Raw genomic sequence first — 24,849 nt, forward strand, 5'->3', positions numbered from 1 at the left:
AGTAGTAGATTAACTAAATTATGGCATGCGAAAGGCACTTTCTGATTATGAGGCACGCCGTAGTGGAGGGCTCCGGAGATTTTGACCACCTGGGGTGCTTTAACGCGCACCTAAATCTAAGTACACAGGGGTTTTTGCATTTTGCCTCCATCGATATGTGGCCGCCGTGGCTGGGATTCGATCCCGCGACCTCGTGCTTAGCAGCCCAACACTATAGCCACAGAGCAACCACTGCGGGTGGGAAGCACGAACGAGCCGGCCGAGCAGTGTCGCCAGAAGTTTGCAACGGCTCGAGGCTCGACTTGATGCGACCCAATCCACTTTGAATTTAGCGCTGTCACAGTATTTCTCGTCGTCGGATACCTCACCGAAAAGCATGCCTAGCCCCGGCCACTCGTCCCGCTCAGTCCTATTCTAGTACTCCACTTCAGCGTCGTCTTGCGTGAAGCATTTGGCAATGCTGCTGCTGCTAGAATTGGTGTTTGCCTTGTTCATCGCAATGACCTTAGTGTGAAAAAGCAGCTATCATGGTGATGAAAGCATTCGTGACAACTAGCGGCTCATGGCAATGATTGAAGCAATCTACACGGGCCACCTCACATCCACGACTGATGACAGTAAGGGGTGTCGTAGGATTGATGAGAGTATTCACTGAAGCATAGGCGGAAAGTTTTCATTTTTCCGGAGGGGGCTGGGGCCCGATCAGCTTTCCGAACTCATACAAATTGCACACACACACACACACGCATATATATATATATATATATATATATATATATATATATATATATATATATATATATATATATATATACCTTGCACTTGAAGACATTTGTGTGACCTCGTAGAATTTTTCACCAAAGAAACGGCTTTATATGCAAATTTACAGGACCTCATAGTAGGAGACAGTTCAATTTCGCAACCTGAGTCCTCTCGAAGCACCAAGAATCTGGCGTCTCTCGGTTGTCGCATCTCTCTTGTGTAATCGTCGTATACTTCATTATCAATAATACTGCTTGACCTTTCCCACGAAACTGCATACTCTATCTCTCTCTTTTATTTTTTTTGTGAGTCGGAGTAGAAGCGCTGCTCCGCATGACTACTATTGATCCTGATTTCGAGTGAAACAGGCTTGGCTTCATTGCAGCTACTGGGTGAAGTATACAGGGTGCCCGAAGTATCATGCACCACGTTGTTGGCTTCTTGTGATAAAGCAGCCCCCTCAAATAAGCTGATTATAAGCAACTGCATTGCCTGTCGCAAACCAGAAGAGACAGCGCATCACCTTGATAGTGGCACGGAAGGAGCACCAACAGCAGGTTTCGCGGCTTCGCAGCTATTTCTTCCTCTCATTTCTACGTCACGCTTATCATCCGTTTCTCAAGGGCGACTGATCACATCGATAACGAAAGCTTCTTGACAACGCGACCGAAGTGCCGCTCTGACCACTCATCAGGCGCAAAAAGCAACTAAATAGGCGAAAAGTGTTTCGAAATCCCGGCGTAATTTGCTCGCGCCGCATCAAAAAAGTGCGCGCGCAGCTAGATTTCAAGCCAGAAACTTGTTTCGGACCAAATGCAAGTTAAAGTGACGGTTTTATTTTGCATGAGAGTGTATACGTGCTGCAAAACAGGTTCGTGGCAAAAAAATAAAGGCGGATTAAGCAGAGCTGGAAGCGACCCACGCGTAAAGAAAAGACAAGACCAATGCGTTCAAGAAAGTAAATATGGCACTTCTAAATGAGTCGGATTAGGAATCTGGATGTCTGCACAAAAAACAAAACGAAATTATTGCAGGGTGCCTTTATTATCCATAAATTTGTAAGCGCCGTTGAACACCAGCTGCTGCCTAGAAAACGTGTCCGTATAGGTCTCCTTCCGCAGCTTTTCACTACTGAGTCCGCTTTACCACTTCTTCAGGGGCTTTGAAATTGAATTAAATTATGGCGTTTTCCGTGCCAAAATCACTTTCTAATTATGAGGGACTTTCTGATTATGAGTAAAGGACTCCGGAAATTTCCACCACCTGGGGTTCTTTAACGTGCACATACATCTAAGTATACGGGTGTTTTCGCATTTCACCCCTATCGAAATGCGGCCGCCGTGGCCGGGATTCAATCCCGCGACCTCGTGCTCAGCAGCCCAACACCATAGCCACTCAGCAATCACGGCGGGTGTCAGTGACTTACTCGATGACCTACGCAGGAATATTACGACAGACATCTGTTATCATTACCTTGACCTAGAGAGAGACTATTAGAACAACAGAGAATTTTGCTGACACGTATACAACCGCTGGCATGCTACTCTGTCTAGGGATGACGAATGAGATTAAACGATTGCTGAGGAGAGTGGGCGAAAAAGAGAATAAAAATAAATATGAAATGCGCAAGTGGACCTGATACTAATATTTACAGGTGACATGGCGGGTAAATTTAGGCTTTTGTATATGAAATGTTCAATCCTTAATGTTCACCGTTAGATAAATTTGTGACAGTTATTTGAACAATAAATCTGAAAAGCGCCGCTGTTTTGAATGGCCGCGAATTGGACCTAGGATTCTGAGTAATGTTAACAGACCATGGTAAATTATGTCCATTTATTTCTAAAAAAATGTCTGTCATCGCGGTACGTGGGGCATTCTAGTAATATGTGCTCCATGTCTCTAAGTTGCCACAGCTATCACAGTAGGGGTTAGTCGCAAGCCCTATGCGGTACAGATAACTGTTTGTGTATGCCACGTCCAATCGATGACGATGGCACAATGTCTCTAAGTGTCGAAGAAGTGGTCGTGGAATTTCCGTCTCGTTTCTGGGTCAACATAACGCAGGAAGTTATCTTGGCGAAGCGGCAAATTCCAGATGCGGTCTTTTTCTTGATAGGCATACTTTTTTGCCATGCTTGAAGCGTCGGCTTATGTAAAAAAATGTTGTTTTGAAATTGCGGTATTGGAGTCCCTTTTGGGCAACTTCTTCCGATTTTCATTTCTCGAAATACCGGCATGTCAGGTATCCAATGGAACTTGAACCAATTCCCAGCAATTTTGCCTTGTGGTGAAGTTAAGAAATGTCCAATGCTGCAGGTTGGTTATTACAACACTTGTGCCTGTTCCACATACTTTGTAAAGGTGCTATTGAATTAGTGAAGGTCACACATGTCTTCGGCGCCTGCTGTCGAAGTACACACACAAGGGCTTCCTTAATGCCATATAGCTCTGCTGAAGTAGATCATGTCGCTCGCTCAAGACGAAACGAGAATCGTTGCCCTGTAGAGGGAACAAAAGTCCGCACGATCAGCGATGTGGAGTTTTAGAGCCATCTGTGAAAATGTGCGTTGCTGCTGGGTATTCTTTGTGCATATATTCCAAAGCTATCTGATAAGTCGCTGCTTGAGGCATTTTCTTTTTCGCACCGACTCCAGCGATAAATGGCACCATTTCCAGTGGGGACAGTGTAAATGGAGCAACGTTTCGGGCCATAATTTGTGATGGCGGAGCAGGAATCGAAATAGATATGACTCCGATGGCCTGTCCAAAGCTCTATGTAGCACGGGTTCTAGAGATATCCTTTAAAAAGTGAGTCTTCGCATGAATGACGTGCCGGAGGAGAATCCTAAGTCTCCCAATCTGACGTCCGTCTGAATCGTGTAAGCACGATCTTTCACATAACCCCCAAAAAAGAACACGACTGGAGAGAGGTCAGGTGACCTAACCGATTAATTTACAGGCCCGTGCCTTCCCATCTTTTGCGCATGAAAAGTTATATCCAGCCAGTTTTGTGCTCGGCTGTGGCTGTGTGCGGGTGCATCATCTTGCTGATACCACAGAAGTCGAAGACGGGACAGCAGGACTTCGCTGAGAAACTCACCCACCTTTCCTACAAGAATTTCATCCACGTAATGTTGTCCAGCCAGTGTGTGATCGGAGAAGATGGGACCGATTACAGCACTGGTGTAAATTTCGCGCCACACATTGAACAACCACTGGTACTGGTACCGATTCCGCTTTAATCAGTGTGAACTGGAGTCACTCCAATAGTGTGCATTATGCAAATTTACCTGGGCGTTTCTGCGAAAAATTGCTTCATCTGTGAATGTGATGTTATTCAAAAAGTCCGGCGCCTAATCGGCGTTTGTGTATTGAATTCGACAATTCTACACGATTTTACATGGCCCCTATCTTCCAAGCATTGGTGCTGGTTGAGATGGTGCAGGTGAAAGGTCGTCATTTAGAATCCTCCAAACTGATGACTTGGAAATTGGTACATGGGCGGCCACGTTCCGCAGGCTAGCATGAGGGCTTGAGACCAAAAATGCTAGAACATCCCTGCGTAGGCTAGCACTCAAAGATGGAGCCCTACGCCGCTGTTTCTTGAAGCCGCCGGGTTGTCTCCGATGTTCATCATTTAATCTGATGATAGTGGGACGCGTTTGGTCTACCGCCACACTTCCACGACTGATATATATTTGCGGCCTTCCTCGCGTTGTCATTTGCAGCTCCCAAGGCAAGGATCTTTTTAACGTTCTGCTCATTAAAGAAGGACATGGCGACTGGGACGAAACAAAACGCATATTTAAACATTGGCACTGAGGTTTTCAATTCACTTTTGTGGTCATAGGTATTGTGGCAAAAAAAAAAAAACATCCCTGCACTTTATCTACTTATTTCCATTTAAGACCAAACGCGACATGCTACTTCGGCAGGGGCGCGGCAGATAAGGCACCACGATCACGAAATTTTTTTTTTGTTTCCTTTATTTCGTTCTGGCTAACTCGGACGGAGCCTGTTCGAGGGCACTGCTTTATGATGCGGGTAGGAGCGCAGTCACGTGGTATTCTCCATACTTCGCGGCGTTTATTTATCTGTCAAAAAAATTGAACGCAATTAGTACGTCACTGAAAATACCGCAGTTAGATGTCTTTGGCTGTGTCTTCAAATGCCTGATTCAAACTTTGATAATTAGGATAGTACGTCTCGAGTTAAATAATTATTTACCCTTACCTAATTAAATGTCAGTAAGGAAATATATTACTGGCAGTTACTTCACTGTACTGGATACAATGCGCCCTAGGTTTTGTTGGAGTAATATTGCTGTTTTTTTATATCTTGGTATAGTGAATGGGGACACCCTGCGTGTATATATATATATATATATATATATATATATATATATATATATATATATATATATATATATATATATATACATATATATAGTCAAATCATAAGAAGCCAACAAACACTGACACCAAGGACAACATAGGGGAAATTACTTGTGGTTAATAAATGAAATAAAGAAACGATACATTTATGGAAATTAAAGTGGATGAAAAAACGACTAGTCGCAGGTGGGGACCGAACCCACAACCTTCGCATTTCGCGTGCGATGCTCTACCAATTGAGCTACCGCGGCGCCGTTTTACCATCCACTTTCTTGATTATTTATGTGTCCTAGTAGAACCCTGGGAGTGTTAGCCAGCGCCACCACTCGCAGACCTTGGCGACGGACGTGGAACGTCCTTTTTGCTGCAGGCGTCACGAGAACGTGATCTTTTTGGGCGAAGGCAACTGGTCAATAAACCCACATATGTTACCTGAGGGCATCAATGTAGCCGGATTCGAGACCCTCGTTATGTAATAAAAGAGAAGAAAGGGAGTTAGCAGAGGGGCCCGATTTTTATTAGTCATATCATAAGAAACTAACAAACACTGACACCAAGGAAACATAGGGGAAATTAATTGTGCTTCGGCATCACTGGTGAGAGGAGCTCTGCCCCCTCCCAGGGAACTCCAGTGGCAACTTGGGCCCCGGAGCCCCCCCCCCCCTCCCTCCTCCCGTAGTCGCCGCCTATGCACCGAAGTGCGCTCGATGCTATAATGCCCGTCGAACCGAGGAAGAAATTTGCGAGACGGGCCAGCAGCGTGGCTAGGTAATAAGAGCTCATGTAGGTTGTCGGTATAGAAAACAGGTTGTGCAGCGTGGGCGACATGCAGCCTTTTCAGGGGCTGTTGGTCAGGGGTAGTGAAATTGTGAGTTAACTTTTGGAACTCTTCGACATAGCATGCGGCCGTAGAAATGGGCACACACACCAAAAGCTCGACACGGTGGGACTGTGTGGTGGCCATGGTATGCGGCGGGCGACGGCTGCAAAGCAAATGGAAGGGGATAAGTCCGTGGTTGCCTGACTGGCAATGTTGTAAAGGAGTGTGCTGAACTGGGATGGTTGGTAAATCATAAGGAACAGGAACAAACAGGACGAATTCAGGACTTTGTCTGCCGTCCTCACTTCATTCCTTGGAAGCGCTGTTTGTTCCCGTCCTAATGAAAGTGCTCTCGGGTGACAAATGGCAGAATGACAGTCAAAATGACAGGTCCCAGTCAGTGTCATCAGGTGCGATGTACGTGGCGAACATGTCGCCCTGGGTTCAGTTATAATATCTTCTAACATGCATCTGTTCGCAGATGATTGTGTTATCTTCGGTACAATTAACGCCACTGATAACCTGGATAATGTAGTTGACTTTGTCGAGAATTACCAATTTTGTTGATAACAAAAGACCAAACCCCGCATTTCACTGGCACTAGATTTTCACACCATAATAACTACCTCTTACCGAAACCAAGGACTAACTACGGCAAATTTACTGCGAACTTTTTGGCTACGTCAATATGAAATTCACTACCACCCTCCATTAAATCATCTCCTTCCATTCATTTATTTAAGAGGAAAATTTGTCACCACTTGTTAGGAAAGTGATTGTGTTGTATATCTTTTTACGCTTCTGTATGTCGAATACTACTCCTAAGATCCGCTTTTTGCGCTTATACTTTATTGTTATTACTGTGACTCGGCTTCGTTTCTGAATACTTTCGGTCCCTAGGATTGCTACTGCTGTTGTTAACCGTATTAAGTGTACTCTTTATATTTATTTATTCTTGGAGGTCACTGCCCAGTCTTCGACTATGGCACCTCTTAGAGTTACTTTTTCTGTAAAATATTTCAAGCGCATCAATAAACTGAAACTGAAACTGAACTGAAACTGGTGCAGGAAGTGGCTAATGTAAATAAATAATAACAAATGTAAAATAATACGTGTATCTAGATCTAATTCTACTTTAACCTACCATCATACCTATCCCCTATATTTCCTCACGGCATATAATTATATTGGTGTTACACATTACAAATACTTTAAATCGTACCATTTATTTGGAGTACGTCATCAACAATGCAAACTGCATGCTCGGGTAGATAGGGCGCAACTTTTCCAAAGCACCGCCTTCTTTAAAACTACAGTTTATGAGACCCTAATAGGCTCGAAACTTGAATATGCACTGCAACATGGGATCGCAGTCATGGTAGTCTCATTACTTCCCTTGAACTATTACCAAATAAGCCCATCCGTTTCATTCTTTCTAATTATAACGGTACAGCGAGTGTAACCTCAATGAAAACTACCCTAGCACTTATTCCACTAGCTAAGCGCCCCAAAGTCGCCTGTCTTTCGCTAGTTCATAAGGTTCCAATAACACCACCTTTATCGAGAATGCTTCATACTGGGGGCCTCAGTACATTTCAAACCGCGTCGATCATCGCAGAAAGGTAGGAATTGATTCATGCCACACGAAGTCTTTCTTTCAGTCTTTCTACGCCCGGCACATCTAAGGAATGGAACCTCCTGCTCTCAAATATTGTAGCCATCACCGATAACAGGCTTTTTTTTCGAAACATTAGCTACATTCTATAATTAGGAGAATCTTCGAATTACCAGAAGTTAATGCACTTGTTCGTTTGTTTGATTCGCTCTGCTACTTTGTAACCACTCCCTTCTTTAGCACCATATGATCCTGAGGGCGTCTTTCAATAAATAAATAAATAAATAAATAAATAAATAAATAAATAAATAAATAAATAAATAAATGCTCGGTGAAGCCACATGTCTGCGGGTGGTTAATGGCAGTAGTTCGATGCATAGCATCATACTGAGCAAATAGAGCTTCTACAACCTCAGAAAAAAATATGCGCCATCTGTCGCTGACGAGTTCACCAGGCAGGCCATGACGGGCGGTGTAACAGTGAAGGAGAAAACAGGAAATTTCGGGCACCGTGGCAGCAGCGAGCGCAGCGGTTTCAGCGCATGACTTATGGCGCAAGATGGTTGATGGCGAAGATGACCCAATGAATAGTGCTTGCGTGAGCTCGTTCGTTGGTTGTACACTGCAGAATTGGTTTCCAGCAGAACGTTCTGACACGGAAATCTGCTGGAAACCAATTCTGCTACGTACAACCCGGCGTGTTTCGTCGTCTCTTCCTGTCCGTGTCTGAACGTTCTGCTGGAAACCAATTCTGCTATGGCCCAATGATTACAGGTGGACATCACTGCAAGCATTCCGGAGACGCCCATGCACGTGCGGCCAAAGGGCCGCGTTGGGCAAGGAAGCAGCTGCACTGTCCCAGCTGAAACACGAGACGCATATTCCTAGCGAAACGAACAGACAGAAAGGGGTTAACCGAGGGGGCCGATTTTTATTTTTCATGTCGCAAGAAGCCAGCAAACACTGACGCCAAGGACAACATAGGGGACATTGCTTGTGCTTACTGAATGAAATAAAGGTACGACAAATTAATGGAAATTAAAGTAGATGAAAAAACAACTTGCCGCAGGGGGGGGGGGAACGATCCCACAACCTTCGCAATTCGCGTGCGATGCTCTACCAATTGAGCTACCGCGGCGCCGTTTTCCCATCCGCTTTCTTGCGTATTCATGTTTTCTTGCAGAACCCTGAGAATGTTAGCCAGCCCCACCATCCACAGACATTGGCGGCGGATGTAGAACATCCTTTCTGCCGCAGGCGTCACGAGAACGTGATCTTTTTTGGGGTGAAGGCAAGCGGTCAATAATCCCACACATGCTACCTGAAGGCATCAAGGTTACCGGATTCGAGACCCTTGTTATGTAATAAACGAGAAGAAAGGGGGTTAACCGAGGGGCCCAATATTTATTATTCATATCACAAGAAGCCATATAGCTATCACATTGGGGAAATTAATTATGCTTGATAAATGAAATAAGGAAACGATAAATTAATGAAAATTGAAGTGGATGAAGAAACAAGTTGCCGCAGGTGGGGAAAGATCGCACAACCTTCGCATTTCGCTCTCCGAGGGCTCTGCTAGGAAACAGGGATACCAAAGAAAATGGTCGGGGAAATGGCGCCTTGGTAACTCAATTGGTAGAGCATCACAACCGAAATGCGAAGGTTGTGCGATCGTTCCCTACCTGAGGCAAGTTGGTTTTTCATCCACTTTAATTTCCATTAATTTATCGTTTCTTTATTTCATTTATTAAGTACAAGTAATTTCCCCCATATTGCCCTTGGTTTCAGTTTTTGTTGGCTTTTTGTGATATGAATATTCCCAGCCAGTAGTATCATCCTCAATGACGATCATATGTTTTGAAGATTCCCACGGGGGTGCACTACGGGTCAACGTGAAATTTGGAGCAACAACAGTTCTTAAACGGACAAACGAAGCTCCTCCTCTAATCTGGTTAGCAAGCCAGAAACATCACGGTTACTTGACCGATTTCAGCGCCTTAGTCGGCGAAAGCACAGGGATACATGCAATAAAATCTGACTTATCCGACAAATATCAATATACTTCGTTTTATGTTATATAAGAGACCAAGTGATTGATTAACAACTTAACAATGCTCTCGAGCCAAACTACGAGAATGTCATGTAACACGTCTTCCTAAATACTGGAAATCAAGCCGTATCAGTCTGCAAGGGTGTATTGCAATAGAAAGGTCATCAGGGTTAATAAAGTCGTGGAAGGTGGAAAAGGCAAAATGCATCTTTTAAACGGGGCATACACATTTGTGGCTTGAAATTCCTTCGTTTAGTGTAATGCAATACCAGGTGTAGTGAAGAGTTTGACCGAATTGTATAATGATATCTTTAGTTGCGCCACGACAAAGACGAAAATTATTCAATTTGTTGTGAGTTAAATCAGGGTGATTAATAGGGGACAATGGTGGTCATTTTAAAGAACGAAACGACAGCGCATCCGTAGGATATGGCTCGGTGCTACTTTCTCTTCTATTCTCAACGCATAGCCACTCGCGAGCAACGGACGAGATGGTCCTTGATGACAGTGGTGCCACGTGGTGTCCTTAAATTTTCTCTTTTTGCAAATATACGGCTGCGTCGGGGCTCCTCAAATCGGCTTGCAACAAACTAAGGCGTTGAGTCGCAAGCTTGATCCTGAGGTCTGTCGCGTTTGTTTTCTCCATTGAATCATGGCTCTGGACGAACTTGCTTAACTTTTTCTTGCCTACCACGTACTCCAGCTGGCGTCGGTTGAATCGGCGCAACGCTTACACGTCCTTGTCGTCGTTGTTGTACGACTCCGCAACAACCTAACGAGCTGCATGCTGCTGGCGTCCCACCAGGCCGGAACAGAAGCCCTTGAATCTCCCGACGCCGCCCTAGGGACGGGAGGACCCGTCCAAGGGGACTCCTTCGTTTTCTTCATGATCGTTTTCGTTCTGGACGTAAGAGCTCCCAAGGCGTGCATTTCTGTTGCTCAAGGAGTGTTTGGGTACGGGCTCGTTGATATTCTATTGTAAACATCACTTACAGCGTGTACACAAACAGAGGGACCAAAAGAACGACGAAGACAAGCGCTGCCTTCCAGCTGATTTTTAGTTTGAGTAACAAGCATATATACCAGGACACCAAGGCAAGAAGCGCCTCCTATATAAGACCTCGTCTGCCGGTCTTATATAGAAAAGTAGACAGGTAGATGTCTAAGTTTTCGATTGCAAGAACACAGCAATAAAGTGCGCAAAAGGAGGGAAGGGTGTGTGGGTGTCCATTGTGCACAGTGAGGTTGTATTTCGTGCTTTGGGAAGACTATTATCTTGGCTAAGCATCCTAATCAGCACACTAGACTTATTCTTTAGAGACTTATGCGCGCACAAAGATGGGACGTTGAACGAAGAAGGGACACACAACATGCGCGAACTTCAACTGGCTTTTATTGTGACAGCGACACACACACACATGTATATATATATATATATATATATATATATATATATATATATATATATATATATATATATATATATATATATATATATATATATATATATATATATATATATACGCTTCTACAATCAGGAAAGACCGGAAGACAACATGACAACAACGAAAAAGCAACCAAAAACAACAGCAAACTTGTGATACTGCATAACCACATGTGCCGGAGAAACCGAAACTTGTTACTGTCATACCGTTTCTTTCGACGTCCTGTCTTTGTGCGCGAATAAGTCTCTAAAGAATTATGTACAACCAGCTCGCCCGAAACGCAACCCTTCTTCGCTAGACTTATCATTGAAGCAGCAGCGATCGCTGAAGGTGACTCGGCTAATAAGCCGTCAATTTCATTAGCAGATAAAGCCCTTTCGTTTCTGAGGTCGCACATGCGCGCTCGTTCATCTTAAGGAGGTCCGGTCGTGGTTCCTCTACATTTTGAATGCGTACTCGTGCTGGCTTTGCGCTTTGGAGGGGGCGCTTTTGGTTTGGTCTCTTTGCATATAGTATTGTTACTCAACATAAAAATCATTTGGAAGTCAGCGTTTCTCTTCGTCGTTCTTTCGGTCCTTCTGTCTATGTACGCGCTATAAGTGATGTTTACGTTAGTGGTACGTTGGCGCGGCGGTCCACTGAAGGTTGTAACAGTGTCATTGCACACTTTCACTCGACCATGCAAGAAGTCGTCGACGTTAGAGTCGTAGAGATGATGTCTTGCCCACCAACACGACTCGAAGCTCTGGCTGTGATGCTCTTGCCGGTGCTGTCGGCGGCAATTTCTGCTGGTCAATAAGGTAACCTTGGCCGAAGATGTCCATGCAGTACCTTACGACCCATCCAGAGTCGTGACATACTCGATGGAACAGCGCTGGTGCCGGAACGACCTGAACCAGGGTGGCTGCACGCAGCAGTATTTCTCAATGCCAAAGAAGGCGTTCTTCTGGTGGTTGTTGTGGTAGACTATAGCTTCTTTGTTGTTGAAGAGGGTCTAAGAAGACCTTAACGCTGTTAGATATGCTGGTTTTGAGGCTACCACTTCGTCAGTGGTGTTCCTTTTCCTCGCTGCGGCGAAGGTGGGGACAGTAGAAAGTCTGGCAGCAATTTCGATGGCTGTATTTCCTATGTTCACTGGATAGGCTCTGGAGATAGCGCACCGTGAGCACAATGGTGGGTACAGATGGTCGTCCTAGTCGGTTCGTATTATATGCCGCTGGTCGTTGACATCTGTTCCACCTACGCCGCAGGACGATTGGTTTGGCCTTACGGATTGCTGTAAATGGAAATGGGTCGCATAGAAACTCCCAGCTCGAACTTGTCCTTTTTTGTAGTCGTGGTCTGGGGGTCCGCGTCGACGATCAATTTGTCGTTGTTTAGGGTCAGTTGACACTCTGCCTTCGCTTCGGCCTGATGCTTCGGTAGTTGTTACTTGCTCTGCGGCCGTGTTCTGGCGTTCGCGCGGATGTTCGGAAGCTTACCGAGTACACCACCTGGATGTACTGCTTTCCTGTCAAAGGGCTGGTGGCCATCGGTAGAGATCAAAAACGGCGTGGGAATTAAGGTAAAGTTGAACCTGGTTGATGGCGTGACGGATCTTCTTGTACTATTCAAGCAGCTGGGTAAATTTGGCTTCGTTTGCGTCATCGTCAATTACGAGCTCTTCAATTTTGGCGTTAGTTTCGGCAAGGCAACGTTGTTTGTCATGAAGGTCGGCTAATAGTACCTGCAAGTCGGTAGGCATCGGTTTGATTTCTTGCAAGGCTTCGGTTACGGCGTCGACGACTCGGGAAGCGGCACTTCAGTTGGGGAAGCGGCACGGGAAATTCGGGAAGCTCGAGAAGCGGCACGATCGGTTGCGCGTACAGCAGTCTCCTTGCCGTGATTCCCGGCGCCCTTCTGTAAAGAACGAAGAGAGTGCGCGTTCGTCGGTTACAGTTCCTCCGTGCTACTTTCTCTTCGTCGGCCAACGAATATCAGGACACTAAATTCACCCATAAGGAGAAAGCCACAACTACCAACCCTGAGACCTGGCATAATGTCTCAAAATAGTGTAAGCAACTCGGGAGAGCTGTTTGGGAGACGATTGGAAAATGAAAACAGTAAAATGCCGTTTACGTAAAAAATATAGCCTATATCATACCGATTAGGCCGTGATAACAGAGTGATTAGGCAAGTGATAATAGAGAGCTTTAGCACTGCGCCATGACGATGAGTACGCAGCACGCAAATACATTGCGGAACGCGGCGTCGCGTTCCACGACAAGGCGCTGAGTACATGAGAGTGCCCACGTGCCTAAACGTGCGTAAGCCTGCTGCGCCATCTGGAAGATAAAAACAAAAGTGTTTGAGGTCCACAGTCAAGTCATGTCAATATAAACGTGCTAGCCGGATTTATAGCCGGATTACTGCTCAGCATCCGCCATTTTGTGAAAACGAAGAGTATCTTGCGGTCCTGGACAAACTAGAACTACGAGAACAGCACGCGAGTTCCCCCCACGTACGCGCGCAAGAATGGGCTGCGCTCGTACGCGGCGGCAACGTACGCATCACGTACGTTGTCATGTCGTGCTGTGCCCATGCGCGCTATTCAGAACGTAGTGCTCTGATGTACGCAATGTGCGCCGTACTAAAGCTCTATAATAGTACAACGAACTTAACAAGGCCAGAGCGAAATGGAAGGGCCGCACGTCCACCTATACTGTTGGTACGGTCCTTCCGGATGCAGACGTAACGAGGTGAGAGGAATTCGAAATCTGACATTTGTTCATGTACCCACGTTTCTGCACTTCCAATAATGAGGCTAGTAAGAAGACACGAGTGATCAAACCTGTGCAGATTTGTTGGTTATGCTCTGTTACTTAGTGTTTAAAGTAAGAAGTTCAGGCAGCGGCAGAGAATATTATCAAGGCAGGGATGTAGTAGTAGAGAGAGAGTGGAAAAGAGAATAAATTTGATACAGAACAGCACTCGAGCGATGGGATGATTGTCGCTGTTGTTTTTCACGGAACATTTGGTTCATACCCTCAACTGGGAATTAGTCATGCAACAGGCAGGTTTCCGGCGGCTTTTTCTAACGAATGTCAGCCTTCATCGCAGTTGTAACCAGCATTTTCGGTAAAAATGTAATCGTACCTCAACTTCACAGAATAGCCGTGTTTGCCGAAATTGCCGAATAGCGCGCTCCGCATAGAGAAACGATAAGTTTACTTATAAGCAATTTTAGGAGTCCAATTGTATATATAGTCTAACAACTTCTTGACGGCTGAATCAGGACGCCCACTCCGAACTATACCAAGTCGGCGGTATCACTGCATGTCTGGGCATATTAATTTCCTTTTCTGTAAAGATTGAGCTTCGCTCGTTGTGAAATGCCCTGCGCTGTTGTGCTCGGCCAACAAAGTGCCAGAAATAAATGTGAATATTTTTTAGCGCTATTAAGTGGAACTCGCTGCTTTTTACAGATTCCCGCATTCTACAACCCAAACGCAGACTTCTTTTTTCCTCACGTGAACGTTCGGGTCGACATGGGAGGCTATGCACTTTGGTATGGAGCGTGGCTTCCGGGGATCGAGTGAGTATTCATTTTCAATATCCGAAGAGCAGGCCCAGTGCGATCCAACGCGGAGCCCCGAAAAATTATTGCCGGTGGTGTGAGCAAACAAACGTATAGGTTCCCGTCAAGAGAGTAGACAGAAAAAAATAATAAAGTATCGTTTCCTTGAAATTGGCATGATACAAAAGTCGTAGCTGATTGACCGTTGGAGCTTAAAATTCTCGAATGCGACGATATGTCCGATATAAATTTTTGACAGTGTCATCACCGTCATAAGCAGTATTTTTGTTAGAGGCGAATAAAAAAAAGCACGCAAAAGAAGGTTCACCGACGATTACGATATTCCCTGATGCGAAAGTTGAGCGCCGCTCTATACGTGTTTTCATTTCGGGGTATACTGAGGCATCGAAGTTGAGCGTGACATGTAGCACAGTCGGCAATCGTCAAAAATCTGACCAAGCACGTCGGCTCTTATACATGACTCGTCGAAGGTTCTAGTGGAATCGCTGGTGCCGCTTGGCTTCCACAAAGCCCTACGCCGTTCGCGTCGCGTATACAACTAGATTTTAAAGAAACAATCGCAAACCACGACAATCGAAACAAGCGCGAACGAGACCAAACCAAGCAAACCAAACAAACGCGAGCGAGAGCTGACGCGTGCAGACCATAGTACGAAAATAGTGGCTCGGCAGCACCAGATACGTGTACGTATCGAGTGGTCGGACGGGTCCGCATGAAACCAATTTCCTGCGTGCACGTCACTGAAGGGGCCGCTCTCATAGGTCTCCGCCATACGCGGCTCGCGTCTTTCGCCTCCCGCTCCGCGTTCGCTCTTTCATCTTTCGCTGTGCTCGTTCGCTCGGTTACACCGCCGCCGCCGCCGCCGCCGACGTTCGCCGCTGGAACGGACCCCCCAGTAAAAGCTGCGCTCTAAAAAAAAAAAAAGAACACCCAGATCCTGCGAAAGAATCGTGCCGCAATATACCAACGACAGCGCCGGAATGCGCTTTTGCTTGAGAAATCGGGCAGGCATCGCGGAATACTAGTTGATTAACATCTGAGGCCACGGCATACTGTTTAGTGGAGATACTATCGGTAAAGAAAGCAGACTGATGTAATGGCATACGGTTATCGTTTTTAAATGCCTACGGCAGCAAGGCAGCGCTTGGTGCAATCCAAGTCGCCACCTGCGCAGCCGCTAGAGCTGCCAAGGAGAAGGGGGCAAATGCCGACTGTGTGGAAAACGACACATAGCGAGCATCCGCGGCATTTGGCATAAATAGCTGCAGTCCTTGAGTAACTGAATAGACCAATTTTTAATGACGAGTGCCTCTATATTGTTCCGCAGATGCCGGTAGTAGTAGTCCCTAGCGGGTTGAAGGGCCACTGTGACGTAAAGCCAGTACACACACACAAACACAAGCAAACAGAGCATGAACGCTGAATGCTGAGGGGTTATCCGCAAGAACGTCTAATTGGCTACTCTACACATGGAAGGGTGTAGAGAAAAGAAATATGAGAGGGACAAGGAAAGTGTCGTTCAGTCAATAGCGATCAGAGTAGGCGATCTGAATAAACTCAATAGCACCCTCTGTTACTTGTGCGCCCATTAACGGACCTCGCCTGTGGACACAGGCTGGTCGTGCTGTCGCGTCCAGTTGTCATTGCGTGTAGGTGAGCGATATCTGCGCCTGACAGGAAAGTCAAAAGTGTTGCCATTTTAGAGACCTTGTCCCTAGATTTAGCGACTGTCTGGTCTCTTTAGCGACACATGTTTCTTTCTAGCCTACCGTTGAGAAACAACCAGCTTGGTTTCTCCAATAAAGTTCATTCACTCATTGCCTAGCAAGCGGCCCCTTTCGTTAACGATGGCACAGACCAATTGGTGACAGTGTGGTGAGTTCCAAGACAAGAAAGTTGCTTCGAAATTGGTTGTATAAAATGAGCTTTATTATGCATAACCTGCATGCAAGCGGCCGAAATCGGCTGCGTGACACGTCGACTTGGTGACCATTAGGAGGCGGCGGTTTCCTTCCCATCGGTGGTCTGCACACTGCTGTTTAACAGCATGGAGGTTAATCCCTCTGGTTATCACCGGATTAAATGTGTCTTTAAAGAAATGCTTGTGTTTTTTCTTTATACATTACGGAATTAAGTTAAATCGGCGTTAACGCTCTATGTTCTACACTTTCGCTAAATACGTCCGATCGGTGGGCATTTGCAAGAGTTGAGGTTTACTGAACTTATTGCAATCAATTTAATGGTGAGATTTAGAACGCACCAAGTGAATAACAAGACAGGTTGACTGAAAAGTGGCGTAGCTACTGGAGTGACTGGGACTAGTTCACGCGAGTCTGAGCACACGGCTTGCTCATCTCAGTTTTTTGGCAAATCAATACGGCGAGGAACTTCCAGGTGGATCAAGGGGCAATATATTTGATATCCATGAAGGTCACGTAATGTTAATCGCCGTTTTTACATTTCACCAATTGAGTGTCACGCGATTCCGCTTTCCTTTCAGGAGCGCAGAGAAATAGGAACTTCGCAGAAATAATATGATGGACCAAGTGTCCTGGCGTGCTAGGAAAATCAGATTACTCGGTTTTGTATCGTGCTGCCTTTTTAACCTAAATATCTGATGATAAACGCCGATTCCCTGCTTTCATCTTCGTATATAGTGAAAGTATAGTGGTAAAGAGAGAGCCTAATACATATTGTTCGTAAATTCAACGTTTATTCCTTAACCCACATGAATATTGCGGCAAGCCTGAGGCGTTTCGAAAGAGGTTTTGCGCCTCGTTACCTTATACTGTTCCACAATGCCTCCGTTGCCTAATATTTACGGGAAAGTTTCAGTGAAAAATTTAGCCACTTTGGGGCACAATTTAGCAGTAATTCAGCGAATTTTTACACCACTTGAGCCGCACACTTAAATATTATGGTAACATTGATAGAAGCAATACAGCAAGTGAAGTTAGATATTCCACAATAGCAGCGGGATTGTGGAGAGGCACATCGCCACATCCTTCCCGTGGTTCTTTCAAAAGATGCCACAGAGGCATTCTCTTTAGAAGTGCTTTGTAGTTTGCAGCAGGATAGCGGCGGGAACTACTAGTGTCGTGGTGCCGGCAAAGCCGGTGCACATGCGTTCCGAACGCAGTGCCATCAGTCTCACAAGAAAGAGCTCTTTACATGTGGCGCTGGATCGTGTCGATATCTTCCTCAATATACACATTCCTTCAATAAATGGACGTAATGTCTTCCCTCTATAAATTGAAACATTTTACACTGACACGTGTGCTTATCATTCATCGGGTGACCGCGTTTCTCCGTCTAACAAATGTTATCGCTGAGCGCAGGACGCACCTGCATGTATCGAAACTTTCGGGAGTGTTATTGATAGTTCTGTCCCCGGCCTGTTGTCGCCGACCCGTGTGTAGTCTGATTTGCATGTATGCGCGACGCGAATTGTGTAGTACTTTCGGGAAGACACGCGTGCAACAGCGATTTCTCTGGAACCTTCGATGACTCATGTATAAAAGTCGACACGCTTGACCGGAAGATCAGATTTTCGACGATTGCCGACTGTGTTCGCCGCTTTCGGTTTGGTTTCAATGTCAGCTGCTGTTGCGGGCAAAAGTTCGTCCAATAAAAGTTAATTCAGTCATTCGAAGTTTTCATGCTGTGTTCTCGACGGTCACTACAACGTGACGCTATCTTCCTCCAATAACTTGAAGCGCCTGTTCAACATAGAATTGTACATTTTACCCTTTAAAGCTAGTGTATTTTACTTTGTTTTTTATTGTATTGCATTTTATTGTATTTTTTGTTCCGCATATTCCAGTTCCATGTGGAATTTGTGTGCTTTTCTTAGTTGATAACAATTTTGTGAACGTAGCCCCTCTATATTGTCGTTCCCACCTATGTCATGCTCGCAAGGCCGTTGGAGTATATCAAATAAATAAACTGGATAAATAGACATAAGCTAGCAAATTAAATCTCGACATATGACATCAAGTCGCAATTCACCAGTTTCCTTAGTGAAGCGTCTGCAGTTAGCATGAAGCATGAATAGGCAATAAGCAATATTTTTCATAACACTGGTTGCGATTCCAAAAATAGCCAATAACATCTAAGACCAGGTTGCTCTTGCCGTTCTTTAACGAAAAGATAGCCGCGTACCTATCAAACTGGAAATGTGGTTCATTGTAAAAGTCACCATGTTGAAATTTTAGCTGCTACGTCATCAAGCAGTGTTCGCGGGTGTGAAAGTTACCTGGACGCTCTAAACGTGTTGGGCAAAATGTCAAGAGAACAAAATTGCGTAAGCCAGGTGGAGTAGTACTACAGCTCACCCAAGATGAGTATAGAATCGAGATGAGTGGTTGGTGTAAAATAGAGAGAAGAAGTGGCTGAAAGGAAACCGCACCCTTGATTGTGTGAGGCCTTGTTTGGCGATAGCCATATTTAATTCTACCTATTGCCACTACGGACCGCGTTCGTTGAATTCACCAATAGAGGACAGGGACTACACAATATGATCATGAAACATGCTGGAAACGAACTTCGTTATCACCAGCGACTATGGCGCCTCATTTATTACAGCTCGATCTGCGTTGCAAGGCGGGACCTTTGAAAGAGCAGCTGCCAAAAGAAGTGTTCTACATTACAGGATGTATGGCGGTGCCTGGCGCCCGGTGTCTCTTTGTATGTGTAAAGCTTGTTGTATGCCATTTCGTCTGCTAACACATCCGCTTTACAGGACAAAATTTACAGCACTTCGAAATTTGTAGATGTTGTTGAAATCCAGAAGTCCAGAGAAGCAGAAACAGGGATACAGTCCTACGAAGCGCACTGCTCAACATTGCGTCGACCCTCGCACCTCGCGTCTCAGCTCGAACACAGCCTATGAGCTGCATCAACATCCTCTGGTCTCGCGCCCCCCAGCCATGCACGCCTGACACTAGACAGTTTTTAATCGAGCCTGTTTGACGTAATGGCAGGGCAGCGGCAAAGTGGGATTGAAGGCCAGAACGCTAAACGATCTAAAGCGTTTAGCGCACGCACGCTACTTTTCAGACTCAACGTATTCTGTCTGCATTGTTTACGTTGTTTACGTAACATGGCGGTGGTGCCAACGGCCTGCTTCGAGCTGAATTTGGCGTTGTTTTTTGTAGAATTGGCTTCGTTCGTAGCAAATGACAGTGCAAACGGTTTTCGCTTAGTCTCAGGCAGGTTCGACGACATAGCATTATGGATAATCTTGATGAGTGTTCAAGATTGCTTTGCAATTGAAAAGCGTCGAGACCAAGTGAGATGAATTTCCGGGATGGAAGGGCTACCTCTCATCGAAGTCGAAAGCTCGACTCGAATGCATATGGGTTTGAGATCGGGCGATTTGTGAGGCCAATGATGGTAAGCTTGTACTGATTTCAACAGGCACTGGCATACAGGCCTCTGCATGGACAGTGCAAATACAACTCACTCCCACCTGTCATTGTGCTGCCTCTCCAACTATTCCGACGAGCACGCAAAGCTTGGCGAATAGATAAGAACACTTGTGTGCACTATGAATGCAAAATTTGGAGCCTTTGCAGCGTCCCATGCATAAACTACGCAATCACGCTATGCTAAAACTTGCTTTCTGCAAAGGCCTTTTGCGGAGCGGTAACGCTCTTTTCCTTAACCCTGCTATTACGCTAACGTTAACTGAAAGCTTAGGTAGATGGCGCTTTATTGGCCGACGAATGAATAATGTCACGTCGTTAGTGATAACTCATTTCCTTGAAATACATTCATTTCCAGGTTGTATTTAAGCTCTTGTCCGTGGCTGCACAGCGTATACACGGAGCGTGCCCGTGTGATATTATCCCTCACTCGCCCCCCCCCCCCCCCCCCTTCTCACCGACAACTGTTCGCACTGAAGACGCACGCGAAGACGCACTGCGAAGCAACAAAACATATTCTACGGGCGGCACAGTGACACGAGCCAATAAATGACGACAAACAGTGGCCGGTTTGCCATTGCGAAATCTCTATCGGCCGTTATGATCCCGTGTGGACGGACGCTTAGGCGGCGCTTACACAAGAGCAATGTAGTACCTAGGCAAACTCACAGTTGAAGCAGAAGGTCCCTGCAAAATCTTCCCAGATCTCGCGAAAGTATCAGAGAATGAGTCCCTGCGCGGATGCTTCCCTCGCCATTCACGCATGCACACAACGTCCGAGCAAATACGAGAACACTTTAGTAGGGCGGCTGACCCGGAAACATATTGGTCCGAGGCTCGAAACCAGGACAAGGACAAATCTTTGCACAACTGCAAAGCTTTCTTTCTGAGAAACATATATGGGTTTCGTTTCCACCTTTGTGCTACAGTCAGGCTGCTGACAATGGTAACTTCTTGACACTCCCTGTGTTTCTCCGAATTTGCCACTGATGTGCATTATGCCTTGAACTAAACAAATTTATTTCTGTGTTGAGTTCCCCTGTTTTAAGATGACGAGCTTTCTTCGGCGTCTTGTGCATTTTCGCAACTCGGGCTTTCTATAGTTATGGCACTTCCTCCGAACTGGGGTGCGCGTTTGGAGGAACGCCAAATATTTTGGAAGCAGGCATTGTCGCACTGTAAATTTAATACGTCTAAAGGGTTATAGGTTCGGTTGTATTGCTGCGTCACGTTTCTGTGGCTACTGATCTGACTGTTTCCGGCCGTGTTTATCACCTAAATACAATCTTATTCCGTCGGTGATGCACATTTTTGTACCATATAATTGCAGACTTATTTGTGACAGACTTTACCGTAAATATAGTCTTGTGCCGGCGCTATGTCTAGGTAACTAGGCTTTGTTTAGAAATGAAATAGTTCCTTTTTTTTCTTTCATTTAAATTAAACTTCCAGTAGGGCTTTCATCTATTTTAGCAATGGCTAGGTGCGATGCCACTGCTTGCCGTGTTTGTACAAACACCACTCTTTTTCATAAGTCAAGTTTCCAACCGAGTCGGTCATTGTTTGCGTGTTTTAACATACGAAATGCTGTGTTAACGAGGCAAACGAGCTGATTGTGGCCAGCCTGTAAAAGAAAAATAGGCGACTCTCGTAGTGAAGACCAGGTAAGAGACTGTACCACTCACATATTCAAGGAAAAGTGTACTGAAGTGAAAGCAAGACGCCCAAGGGTTATTGCAGTGAGGCCCAGTGCAGTGAACTGACGTGATCACTCTGAATTTTCGAATACAAATGCCACTTCGACGCTACGGTGAATCATTATGTTATTGAACTCCGATGAGAAAGATAGTCACGGAATGCACAGTTACTCTGCTGTTCAAAGTGAATATGTTTTGCGATAGCCTAAACTGCTGCGGCGGACGCGGTAAATCTCTGCAATAGAACGCTGCCGAGCATCTGTGTTTTAACTTTGAGCATAGCAAAAGAAGTAATTAAGTGTAACCTTTCGTTTTATTGTCGACATGTGGATATTGTCATTGTTTTCCAGATGGCCGTTTCTCATCGGCTAATAACTGTTGCAGTATTATTTCTCGGCGCCAAATAATGTGTTCGCCCAATGTAGGGTTCCTGACTCAGAGTTCTGGCACTGTCTGCACGGTTCTTCTGTGTCATTACAACGTGAGAATATACTAATTATATCCTTACGCTTTAGCCGACGGTGGTCCTATGTACGTCAATATCCACAAGCTTGTTGCGTAAAAATATAAACGAGCGACAGAAGTTGCAAGTACGGACTCTGTCCAAATGGAGAGTACACGAGCGGCATAAACACTGGTGATCACACACAACCGAAAACATCTAAATTAGGCCTGCAGTGCGTGCGCACGTAGGGCCTAAAAACAAATTATCAATTTTACACGCTGTTTATTTCGCCTACAACACATTCGGGTACGAATATACGTGGTTGCTATGAGTTTAATTGTGCAGCTTTCCCACGTGTGGTGATGTTTGCGTTATTCTTTCTGTCCGACTCTGTTTCATGCCATCCTCACATGAAAGCTTTTGGATGTAACTGAAAAGCGCACCTATTATTGGCTTCGTTAGATGAGTTCGCGGAAGGGAGCTAGTGCGGATAGCCGATGTTCTCTCTTCGGTTTGAACGCTTTTTGAGAGCGTGCTTATGACAGGAGTATTATCCTACCGTAAACGTGTGTGACACTCGCAGTGCCTAACATTAAGCTATGTCGTCTCATTCTGGTAATTTTGCAAGATCTCACCATCGACCTTGTATTTTTGTTTCAGTGTCGCCGCACTAGACCTTCATGGAAGACGCTTAGCTGGTGCAGTGCAGAGTCCCCAATTGGGCGAGTTCAGGTTGCTGCTCAAGTTCTACAAGGACGGCTGTACCTTGTCGAACGCCGACGCCAAAAGGGATGCACTGAAACTGTATCCTTCCTTCACAAGCATCAACTTGGATCAACTATTCGTCAAGCCTAATCCGGTGTCCTTCTACGAGTTTAAAGTCGTGAGAGTCTATGCATCTCTGTGTGATGGCTCTTGCAACTAGCCTATTCTGTCAGGCGGGCAGTCTGCGCTCACTGAGGCGATTTCTTGCGGACGTTTTTAACGCGGTCGATGCGAGTCGCTGCTGCTGTTTCAGGTTCAGTTGTCACTAAAATTGACTTCTTTTGTGCATGACGGGTATTTACTTCGTAAAGCGGAGCAAATAAGCAGTGCTGAAGCTACGTGGTTTGGGGAATTTAACAAAACAGTACAACAAATAGGCATCTAATCGCAAGTATAGCACAAATTTACAAAGGAAACTGATGAGGCCTTCTTGAAAAAAAAAGGAAAAGCTTCGTAGTTGGAGAGAAATTCGTCCTGGTCCGGTATTTGAATCTGGCACCAAGCTTTTTTCGAGATCGTTGTTCTACTACGTAAACTCACCATAAGGCTATCAGCCGGCAGCACGACGTTCAACTATTTGTGAATTTAAAGTGCACGTACATCGGGTAAAGAAATCAGTTATGCTTGAAACTAGCTCCATCAAGCGTCTTTCCTCAGAACTAATTTGCCTTACTTGCAGCTCCCATACGTCCCCATGACAGAGTTCTCTCCAGTAATTTTTTTAACAATTTATATGACGCCTGCCCAGCAACGGCACCGAGCGTACCTCTTAATACTCGGTGGCGATCCTGTCAAACACACATCGTAGAAGGATTGAGACCCTATCAACCACCAGGCGGTGGTTCCGGGCTCTGGTCCCGGACAAGGACGAATTTTTCTTCAACTGCGAGGCTTTTCTTTCGAGGAGCCCGTATGGGTTTTCTTTGTAGCAGTTGCTACGATTGAGCGGCTGTCTTATTTTCCCTTCATTAATTACTTCTCCGCAACTTGCGGGTTTCCGCAGAACCATTATGTGAAACTATTGCCTTTGCTTAGAGTTATTGATAAGTTTGACTTCGCCCTGTCATTCGCTAGCCGCCTATTTAGCTCAGATGGTAGAGCGGCTGCTCCGGAAAGGGGTGGTGCCAGGTTCGAGTCCCGGGCTAGGACGAATCTATTCTCCAACTGCGAGGCATTTCTTTCGAGGAATCTGTATCGGCTTCTTCTCTAGGAATTGGTGCGGTTGAGTGGACGTCTCAATTTACCTTTATTTTAGTCTATTGACTATGAAGAAGCGTCTTCAACATGGAATTCGTTCTGTGAGACGTACTGAAGTGATTTATGCCAGCATGATTGGTGTTGCTGCTGGCGCTGAGGCCGACGGAGCACCAACCGCAATGTGTGCGCGCTTGTTTGAGCCTATAATTAGCTTCAGAGATGAGTTGTGCATTTCTAAAGAATTGTTTCCCGAGCATCACCTTACTGCATCATTGTCACTGCATTTCTAGGCTGCCGTTTGGCAGCAATGAGTAGTTACAAAAGATATGACGATCGCAACATCATGGGAACCGTCCTGCTGTGGAAAGAGTCGCGCTCTTTACTTTGACAAGCGTTCAAAATTTCATCTGTATATACCTGGCGTGACTACCTTGCCCACGAATAAAATAGTTGTCGTTATTAATAGCAGCATACCGTACAGTGTGAATAACACTCTTGAAGGAGTCGAGCGACCGGATGCAGGCTGCGCAAGCATCCGAAACAGTGGTAGCAGCTGGGCTACAGACCTGCCTGTTCTATAGCGCTTCAGCCGAGCATGCAGTGTGGTCATGTGAGGTATTATTGCGGCGTTGTCCAGTATTGTTGCTTCC

General features: G+C 45.5%; 1 protein-coding gene across 1 annotated transcript in view; it reads left to right on the forward strand.

Moving 5' to 3' along the window:
- Positions 1 to 24,849, forward strand: part of LOC142577973 (uncharacterized) — a 212,361-nt gene that overhangs the window by 153,554 nt on the left and 33,958 nt on the right. The window contains exons 4-5 of the mRNA XM_075687398.1: positions 14,557 to 14,666; positions 22,898 to 23,120. Coding sequence (XP_075543513.1) covers positions 14,557 to 14,666; positions 22,898 to 23,120 — 333 coding nt within the window. The remainder of the gene's footprint in view (positions 1 to 14,556; positions 14,667 to 22,897; positions 23,121 to 24,849) is intronic.

Source organism: Dermacentor variabilis, chromosome 4 (assembly GCF_050947875.1).
Source record: "Dermacentor variabilis isolate Ectoservices chromosome 4, ASM5094787v1, whole genome shotgun sequence".
NCBI classification, from domain to species: domain Eukaryota; kingdom Metazoa; phylum Arthropoda; class Arachnida; order Ixodida; family Ixodidae; genus Dermacentor; species Dermacentor variabilis.